General features: G+C 39.2%; 2 protein-coding genes across 3 annotated transcripts; one reads left to right on the plus strand and one right to left on the minus strand.

Annotated features, from left to right (window-relative positions):
* Positions 1–1,887: 1,887 nt before the first annotated feature.
* Positions 1,888–7,044, plus strand: ampd3a (adenosine monophosphate deaminase 3a). Its single transcript, XM_041042116.1, has 14 exons — positions 1,888–2,108; positions 2,281–2,461; positions 2,648–2,813; positions 2,896–3,115; positions 3,250–3,379; positions 3,590–3,784; positions 3,962–4,093; positions 4,176–4,339; positions 4,438–4,564; positions 4,869–5,032; positions 5,350–5,470; positions 5,646–5,819; positions 5,955–6,065; positions 6,164–7,044. The coding sequence occupies exons 1-14, from the start codon at positions 1,888–1,890 to the stop codon at positions 6,338–6,340; spliced, it is 2,283 nt and encodes a 760-aa protein (XP_040898050.1). The 3' UTR covers positions 6,341–7,044.
* On the minus strand, positions 6,943–9,185 carry lyve1a (lymphatic vessel endothelial hyaluronic receptor 1a). Of its 2 annotated transcripts, none has more exons than XM_041042136.1 (6): positions 9,028–9,185; positions 8,673–8,856; positions 8,439–8,578; positions 7,783–7,983; positions 7,479–7,546; positions 6,943–7,346 (listed from the first exon to the last, which is right to left on the minus strand). In XM_041042136.1, exons 1-6 carry the CDS (start codon positions 9,113–9,115, stop codon positions 7,320–7,322), a joined length of 708 nt encoding a protein of 235 aa, XP_040898070.1. In that variant the 5' UTR covers positions 9,116–9,185; the 3' UTR covers positions 6,943–7,319. The 2 variants fall into 2 exon arrangements, with proteins under 2 accessions (XP_040898070.1, XP_040898062.1); XM_041042128.1 differs by having other exon boundaries at positions 7,479–7,551.
* Positions 9,186–10,411: the final 1,226 nt, after the last annotated feature.

Below are 10,411 nucleotides of genomic sequence, written 5' to 3' on the forward strand. Positions count from 1 at the left end.
ACTTGTTAACATATTGAAGATATTTTTTTTTACTTTGTATATTTTTATTTTTTACTATTTATGTATTTTAAATTATTTAGTTTGTTGAAGCTTGTGTTTCCTGTATTGTTAATTGTCCTACATTTGTTTTGTTTTGTGGTGAAGCAAAAAACAAGCAAACAAACAAACACAAAACCCTAAACTAAAATCAATAAAAACAAATAAATAAATAACAATTACCCTAACCTAACCAGTAGTTATTGCATGGGATGGGGGATCTCACTCTGAATATTTGATAAATGTGCGTTTGTGCCTGGTTGTGTGAAAAAGTGATTTTAAAAAAAGGATGTATGATGAGTGGCCATCATCATGAGGCCATCATCTCCAGATCAATACAGCTTTGTGAGCTGTTTTGTGTGCATGTGGTGCCATAAAGCTCCACAGCAGCGCTGATGCACACAGCTGTTGTCAGGATAGTGTTGTGTGTCCAGAATGATAAGCTTCCTGGCAGCACCCTGGCAGAGTGGAAAATTGGCTTACATGACACCACACAGCATGGCCTTTCTCTGCTGTTGCTTCAGCACGCCAATGACCAGAACTGTAACCTGTATCACTAAGGATACCAACAAGACACTGTCAGTTCACCCAGGTTATCTCTTTGCAGAAATAGACAACTCTGTTTGACATAGGTGCTGTACTGTATGGGTCTGTGAGTCTGCTGAATGACTGTAAGCAGATGTATTGTCTCCAAAATGATATGCTGTTGATAAAATCTAAAACAGGAGTACTGTTAATTGTTTTAAGAGGAGAAAGTAACTACCACTATAAAGTAACACCTCAAAAATAGCTCAGGGAGACTTACATTCCTACAGGTGTCATGAATGTGGAGAATTGAATGCTGCTATCTTACAAGTTATTTTCAAAATGTCATTGTGCCAGTGTACAATTCAAAGTGCTTTCAACATAAGTATGGTGGTAATCCCATGAATATATTCCACAGGACCAGCTAGCGTTTCCATTACAGCATCCCTTTACTGTCATTTGCTGATAAAAATAAACTTTATTGTTATAGCACCTATAAGAATAGAAGTGACTTGTTACTTTACATAGGCAATGCTTCTTAAAAAGATTGCCAAGAATGAAAAAGCCGCAAGCAGGAAAACAAGAGAAGAGAAAAAAAAACTAATCATGGACAACAACAAACCCAGGTAATAAAGGTAAAAAAAACTAACAGTGACAGTGAAATTAAGTGGCAGTGGATGTAAATTGGCTAAGACAGGCTTCATCCACTTGTCTGAATCCACTTTCAGATGAGACAGGATGCTAGAGAGTTTTTGGTCCTACCGGTCTTCCTCATGCTGCATAAGTTACTTTCTTTTCCATGCTTATTACAGAGAAAGAAGGTCAATGGCATGGAAGATGTTTATTCTTGACGTTTTATCACTATGGACTGTGTGGATCTCCTGCTTTTTATTTTTTACAGGTTTCATTTGGATTTTGGAGAAAAAAAAACATCTTATTAAAAAGTGATGTGTTCTCCACCCTTATCATGATTAAACTGTACATCTGTAATGAAAATTAGAAAAACGTATAAATAAAGTTAAAAATAATAAATGCGTTTAAAAGTTCCCCTGCTAAAGGACTTGAACAACTGCAGTAATTTTAATGCCACTTGAGCCAACACAAACAATTCACACAGAGCTCTCCAGGTGGTGATACTGTGCAGCAGATGGCTCTTGAATGTCCTGCACCCAAACCCCCATGCCGGTAGATCTGCTTGTTTACAAAACAGCACAAACTGGTCAGAGCAAGTGAAGTTCTGATGAGGGAGGGACATCGTCTTTGTGTCCTATGATTACATATTACTGTCACCAGCCATTTTACTGCAGCTTCTACCTTCTTGCAGACATGCCTCGCCAGTTTCCGAAGGTAACTCTGAGTGAGGCAGATGAGAAGACTCAGCTGTTAGCAGAGAAAGTATATGCATCTGCTTTGAAAGAAGAAGACAATAAGGATGCCTTATCAATGTTCACCATGCCTGAGGACTGCCCAATCGGCCTCCAGCAAGCAATGGAACATGAACTGCTTAAGGAGCTGGCGGAGCAACAGTCAGAGGAGACTACCAAGAGGTATGTCCTGCTATTGGTCTGGCACCAAATCACAGACAATCATGTGATTGTCTTCAATCAGATCAATGTCACAAATGATCCTAAGGCAAAAAAGAAAACCTTAATAAACAATTTTATCATGACTTGGGGGAAGTTATTTCTGATTATAATGATTCTTTTACTAATTTTGCAGGAAGAAAAGCTTAAAGATGATTCGTTCCAAGTCAATGTCCCTGCAGATCCCAGTGAATGCAGATTGGACGCGGTCAGTGGCTACTACACCATTCCTGTCCCCCAGCTCCACCTGTTCATCAGTGCCAGAAAACTGTCCTGATTACCAGAGGGTCACTATTAGTGGGGATTACTGTGCTGGAGTAAGTACCATAAACAGAAACATTAACTGGAGATCATCACAGTTAAAGAAATTGTGCTTTACATGATGTACTAACTGTTCCCATCTAGTTATTGTCATGTTCACAGATTGTTAAAAACACATTGCACAGTTACCAAATGGCTTAGACAACTTAGTGAATTTGTGTTGTGCCCATTCCCCCATTCAGATCACAGTGGAGGACTATGAACAGGCAGCCAAAAGTCTGTTAAATGCCCTGCTCATTCGTGAGAAATACTCAAAGCTAGCCTATCATAGATTCTGCAGAACCACAGCACAGTTCCTCCGCAGTGCTCAGAACATGCGATGGAACGAGGGAGATGAAGTTCTACCAGGTTTGAAGCATTTGAAGCTACACTCACTGATGTTTTATTTATTTTTATAGTGACAGTGACAGAACAGTGTTGTGTCCACCAGATATATGCCCACGTCCATCAGATGGGGAAGATCCGTACAGCATGGAGAACATCCCTGAGAACATGAACTATGAACTGAAGATGAAGGATGGAATAGTGAATGTATATGACAACGTAGAGGCTCTGAGAGAAAACCAGCCCCATGACCTTCCTTACCCAGACTTAGAGACCTTTGCCATAGACCTCAGTCATGTGCTGGCAATGATTGCAGATGGACCCACGTAAGTTGTCAAAACAAAAAGACACTACAGATTTGCTGGTTGAAAAAAAAGCTTTGGTTTTTCTACATATATAGGACTTACTTCATTCATCAGAGTTGCATAATAAATAAACTGAGGTTCACTGTAATTTTCAGGAAGACCTACTGTCACAGACGACTAAATTTCTTGAGTTCAAAGTTCTACCTCCATGAGATGCTCAATGAGATGGCTGAGCTAAAGGAACTGAAAAGTGTGCCTCACAGAGATTTCTACAATGTTAGGAAGGTTAGTGATCTACCTACAAGTGTTGTAAAGAGTGTGTAATCCACTATCATTTCCCATAGACTTCCTCTGTGAAAAAACTTAAACACATGATACCAGTACATGCTGTCAGTTCTTACCTAACGTAAAAAAAACAGAAAAGCCAAAGCCATGTGTGCATTTTAAAACACTCAATTTGACCAGAGGACCAAACATATTGCTTCTTTTTCTCAGGTGGACACTCATATTCATGCCGCTGCTTGCATGTCTCAGAAACACCTGCTGACCTTCATCCAGAAAACATACAAGACTGATGCAGAACGTGTGGTGTTGGAAAAGGCTGGACAAAAGATGACTCTGCAGCAGGTTTTCCACAGCCTCAATAAGGACCCCTATGACCTTACTGTGGACTCTCTGGATGTACATGCTGTAAGAAAAGAAGAAAATGCCACCATGTGTTAATATTATAAAATATTGTGTTGTGAGTTCATTTTAAAATATGGTGAAAAGGGGAGCAAAATTATTAATTTTCTCAATTATGTCAGAATGCAAGTGAGCATTCTGAGTTTGCAATTATGCTTTGTAATTTATACATTTAATTCCTAGGGGAGACAAACCTTCCACCGGTTTGATAAGTTCAATTCAAAGTATAACCCAGTGGGAGCCAGTGAACTTCGAGAAATCTTCCTGAAAACGGACAACCTCATTAATGGAGAGTATTTTGCTCGCATCATAAAGGTATTATATCACGTAATCCTGCATTTCAAGTCAGAGCTGATGGAGAAACAGTTTAGCACACTCTCCTTCTCACCTTTAATAGGAAGTGGCCCATGACCTGGAGGAGAGTAAGTATCAGCATGCCGAGCCACGTCTGTCCATTTACGGACGCTCTCCAGAGGAGTGGGACAGTCTGTCTCGGTGGTTCATTCATCACAAAGTACACTCTCCAAATATGAGGTGGATCATTCAGGTGCCCAGAATATAGTGAGTGCCACACCTTCAAGAAAAAATTAAAGAGTCTGATTTAAAAGAATGTCTTGAAATTCCCAAAATATATAAAACAATGTTTCCATGTTTTTCAGTGACATTTTCAGGTTGAAGAAGCTGGTACCTAATTTTGCCAAGATGCTGGAGAACATATTCCTTCCTCTGTTTGAGGCCACTGTCAATCCACAGGAGAACAAAGAACTTCACGTTTTCCTCAAATATGTACGATGTTGTATGTTTCCTTAGGGTTCACCATACCAAAACCTACAAAGCCTATCACATCTTAGAAGAGAAAGATTTTAATGAATTGTTTTTTTAGCAAACATTTTTTTGATTTAAAGTTTTTTAGCATTCAAATGCAGATGTAAGTCAATATATGTGCTTGGTGTTATGTCAACAGCTACAACTGACAGTTATAAAGGGAGACTGGTGTCCCAGTGTCTCACTACCCCAGTACCATCCCAGTACTAAATGACTGACTGACCTTTGTATGTATGTGTGTGTGTATGTGTATGTGTGTGTGCAGGTGTCAGGCTTTGACAGCGTAGATGATGAGTCCAAACACAGCAATCACATGTTCTCCTACAGGAGCCCAAAGCCGGAACAGTGGACAGCAGATGACAACCCTCCCTATAGCTACTACATCTTCCACATGTATGCAAACATCATGGTCCTCAACAACCTCAGAAAGTAAGAGCTCATGCATTCTTCCTTCTCCAGAACACACACCTCATTAAAGGAGAGTGATTTGAGTTTACAATCTAGGATCTGACCAGGTGGGTCCAGCACTCAGTGGACAGTTTACTTTGTGGAGTGACTACTTAATCATAGAACACTGAGAACAGGTACTGAACTACTGAACACAGATATCTGATGAGGGTAACTTGAACATCTCAATATGTAGTATAGCTGATATCTATAAATAAATGCAAGGATGACCACACCCGTCTAAGACTTGCTGGCATACTGATTGATGTGTTCATTGTGTCCTTGTGTGTCCTCTATAGAGAGCGTGGGCTAAGCACCTTCCAGTTCCGTCCCCATTGCGGAGAAGCCGGATCAATCACTCATTTGGTCTCTGCCTTTCTCACCACTGACAATATCTCACACGGACTCAACTTGAAGAAGGCACGTTAGATTTGTTGACAGGATCACTTTTAACCTACTATTATAGTAATAAAATTTTGAAATTCAGTTTGTGGTGCTTTTGCATCACTTATCACTCTGAGGCATGTTTCCCTGGTTTGTGTACTGTATATGTGTGTGTGTAAACTATGTGTTCACATTCTTCCTGTTCCCCCAGAGCCCTGTGCTGCAGTACCTGTACTACCTGGCACAGGTGCCAATTGCAATGTCTCCACTCAGCAACAACAGTCTGTTCCTAGAATACTCCAAAAATCCTCTCAGAGAATTCCTGCACAAAGGCCTGTGTGTGTCCCTGTCCACAGATGATCCCATGCAGTTCCACTACACTAAGGTAACAGAAACAAATACACAAGAAATACAGTGTTTCTATAGGCTGCTTCAGCAAGTGAGAATCACTGTGTGATATCATGCTAAAATACTGCAGTGTAAATAATTCTTATTCATTGTTTGTGTGCCCTGATTCTAGGAACCACTGATGGAGGAGTACGCCATAGCAGCTCAGCTGTGGAAGCTCAGCACCTGTGATGTGTGTGAAATAGCCAGGAACAGCGTGCTGCAAAGTGGACTGTCTCACGAGGTACAGCGACACTTTCAATCCACAAGCAAGGCCACATCAACATTATATTTAATCACCATCAACCCCATTGGTCTCCCACCAATTTCATTTATTTCCAGGAAAAGAAGCACTTCTTAGGAGTGAACTACCTGAAAGATGGACCTGAAGGGAACGATATCCGTCGGACCAATGTCGCTCAGATCCGCATGGCCTACAGACACGAGACACTGTGCAATGAACTTAGTTTCATAGTCGATGCAGTTAAGTCTGAACCCATGAATTCCAACTATGAATAAAATGGATCGTTCATTAGACAGAATCCAAGCATGCAGATTTGCCATTTGCCGAAAAGTGCCATTGAGCGATGGTTAAGTAAAGAAAAAATATCCTGTCAGTTTAACAGAAATGCTTAGAGTTTGGTAAAGTGAAGACACATGCCTTGGATGACTAGATGACTGATAGCACTTTGGTTCTCAAGGGTTTAGACAAAAGCTGTGGAGGGCCCCCGGATGTGTGAAGTAGATTCACATGCTTGTCATTACACAAACTCATGATGTATAAACAATTGTACCTTACACTCCATTTTGTGATGGGGGTATGTCATAGAAACGGTTTGAAACTTGAAAGTTTTTCAGGTACTGTATACACTGCACACTGAACATAAGTACACGTCTTGAGAGCTGTGCACTATGTTAGTTCAGACAACTCTGATAACAAAGACAGATGATGTCTGGGACATTTCCTCTGTCTCTCCCTTACATAGCTTGATTTAAAGAGGTTTGAGTGATTTTTTTTTAAAGATATTGAAATATTGTAGATACCTAAATACCTACTTGTAATGATACAAACTTTTTAAAAAGCAGTTGCAATTGTTCTGTACTCTGTTAAAACAACAGTCTTAAGTCTTCAAAATGATTGTATTTCAAACATTGCCATCTAGTGGCTAAACTGCACCATTTAATAACATCAAATGAAATCTAAAATAAAAAATAAACACATACAACATTTGTAAAAAAAAAAAAAAATGCACTTCACAGCCATTCTGTTACATTACTTTCACACAAATCAAGGGACACATCTTTGTCCTTAAAACAGAATATTGCTCAGTAGTTGTCCATGGTGTGTTTCTTCAGTATATCTCAGCAGAAAAATGTTTAACTTGCATCGCCATCCACTTCTATCCTCTCATCATTCTGAACATCTTCCTTGCTTCCCTTTACATTCTTTGCACACGTCCAGTCTTCTGTCTCGATGTACTCCTGGTGCTGCTTCATGTCAGGGCTCTGAGAGCAACTCCTCCTCCTTTTCACAGAGTGAATGAAAAAAAATTAGATATCAGATATTGGGTCTATAAAGCATCATTTAACCAACCAAAAATATGTGTATTTAGATCTAAGAATTATGTGTAGTACTTTCATATGGAAAACCACTCACAATTTTAGATATACAAGAAAGATTATTGCAATAAGGAGAAGGGCACAGGTTGAGGTGATGAGCATAACCTTTACTGGAACAATAAAACATGAGAGGAAAAAAGACATTAGTCACACAAAACAAAAATAACATCCATACACATATGATTGAAGATCTTTACTTGTATTTTACAAGTAAAGATTTTATTTTACTTACACGTTACACGTTTTTTTTTAATTGCTGCATTGCATTTTCTGTACAATATAAAAAGAATATGAGAAGTTGCTCCACAGCATTAATTCTGATATGAACAAGATTCGCATACCTCCTGCAGAGCCTTGTGCACTGCCGACGAAGCGGGCTGGTTCTATCTCATTGTCTATGGTTTTAGGAGCTGTGGAGGAAGATGAATGAGGGGAGGAGGAAGACAAATGTTGTGCTGTCTGGGTGGAGTATGTCTGCCCTGAGTAATCCTTGCTGCTTAGACGGCTGTCAGTGGTTGTATCCTTCAGTTGTATCGCCGCATCTGTGTGTACATGAAAGCCAAAAAAAAAAAAAGCATTTCTGTACAATTTATTACTTTTTCATTTGTTTTAATGTTGATACTGAGGCAAAATTTCTGCCTCCCATTTGCCACTATGTACTAATACTGATGTCCGAGTGCAGCTGTACTGATTTTAAGTATTTATTTCAAAATCCTGTTAAATAAACATAACACAACTGTGGTTGTGGTCTCATTAATTTTGGAGCAAAGTAGTTTTACATAAAAATGTTCTGTAAATGCAGCTAAATCTACATTCAGTTTGTATTAATTCACACTAACCTGAATTAATACCTTTTATTATACCCCAGCTTTTAATCAGATTTATTTTTTGTTTAAATAACAAAAAGCCTGGACTGTGTTGAGAACAGTATGTATGATATCTTCAGATAACTGTGTGAAATGTAAAGCACTAGAGGAAAATGTACAAAGTTTCATACCTGATTCATTGAAGCAAAACACATCAAACTTTTGTGTCACAGAGGCTCGCCATGTCACCAAGCCTGTTTGGCTTTGGCCACAATTAAAGAGTGCCTTGATGCGGGGAATGACTGCAAAATGTTCATCGATCCATCCAAACCTAAACAAAACAAAACAAAACAAAACAAAACATGATATCAGTCACTTTTCATTGAACTCTGAGCTGATCTTGTGCATTTCTTCTGTACTCTTACCTGCATGTTTCTAAACCTCTACTGAGAGCTTCCTGTACTTGTGCTTTTGAGGCAATGTTCACTCCGAGGGACAAGCAGAGGCTCCGAGCTTCAGAGGCATTGAAGGCATACTGTGGCTGGTTGAAGCCATTTAAAAGGCTAACCTGGAATACTCCAGCAATACTTTGGTTCGCTGCTGGGTAAACTGGAAACAGCATATACAACATTTTTAGCTTTAGGTTTACTATATTTGCAGAAACAGTCATGTGATGAAACAATACATTTTTCAGTTGATCACAGCAGTTTTGTACAGGCAGTAAAATGGATGGTGGAAATATACAAATTGACAAATGTTAAATCATCTGGAATTACTTACCTCTGATGTGGCTTGTGTCAATATTTTGACCAGAGATGACTGAAGTAATTGACAACACTGATGTGAAGCAAAGCAAAATCATATTCATGACCAGTCAGGGTAGAGACAGATGAATGCTGGGGATGGCAAGTGTTGCAGGGTTTATGTGTCTGTGAGCCAAACGACAGGGTTAAATAGAGGTGATTCTGTTCACTGGGGCCTGTGGACTCTGTCATTGCCAGAAAGTAAAGGAAAAGGAAGAAGGAAGTACTGCACATAGGTCAGATTAAGAGGCATCATATGTCCTAAGAGCTGGGCCCAGGAGAAAAAGAGATAAAACTAATATGTCAACAGGAGACAAAGCGAGAGAAAATTCTGTGGGAGACAGGTTATCAGAGGAACCTTTGATTTAAGTGCCGTCATAGAGTTTTGCGAACTCAGCTTTTTGCAGTATTTTTAAGACACAGTTTCAACACAGGGAATAATGAGTTGCCGTAATCTTAACACTTATTAATTATGTGTTACTGACACAAAAATAAAAAAAGGATATTGAACTGCCCCAGTAAAGGGCTTTTTACAGTGTAGAGTGGATTAATGTTTCAGGAATAATTAAATAATTTAAAGAGAAATGTTTTTTTGAATTAAACAAGTACTCTCAGTTAAGTTCTCAAGTAATACATTTCTTGGATATAAGTGAAAATACAGTTTGTAAAATAATATGTGAATAAAGCCTGTCCTCACAGAGTAACTGATTTGCGCTGTCACTGACATCTGCCTGTGGGCGCCCTGTCCAAATGATTTCCTCCTTTGGGACATTACTCAGTCATGAACATTCTTATGATCTTTAGTATCCTCTGATGAGCTTTTGGCACACGACGACATCCCACTTCCACAAAAACATCTCTCCACAAGCCCCGACAGCAGGAAATGACGCAAAGCGAGCTGATGTACACGCAGTCGTGTTTTTGTCAGATACAAGGTGTCAATGAGGTGTGTGGGCACAATAAATGACTTTCTGGAGCTATGGAAAAAGACAGATATTTAACTTCTGTGGGGTTTGTGTGTCAGTGGGGTCACATTAAGACCTTATACGGTTAAATTACAGCACACTGAATGTTTCTTTAGAAAATAGGCCTTTTTCACAGCAGACATTTTAACTTGTTACAGCAGGAAAAGCAAAGGTCTACTGCTAACATTATTGATGGCTTTGCTCCGTTCAAGTATCCCAGTAACCCATAACAGTGTGACAGTGAACCAGCATGAACAATCCTGGGACTGTGAAACCGAGGCAGCTAAATGGAATTCAGCCATTCATTTTATTATTTACAGCTGTGCTTTTCCAACCAACATGTCAAATTGTCTTCAATGAAAAAGGCCAATTGATTACATAATTCAAAGGAATTCT

The sequence above is a fragment of the Toxotes jaculatrix genome, chromosome 1 (genome assembly GCF_017976425.1).
Source record: "Toxotes jaculatrix isolate fToxJac2 chromosome 1, fToxJac2.pri, whole genome shotgun sequence".
Taxonomy (NCBI): Eukaryota; Metazoa; Chordata; class Actinopteri; family Toxotidae; genus Toxotes; species Toxotes jaculatrix.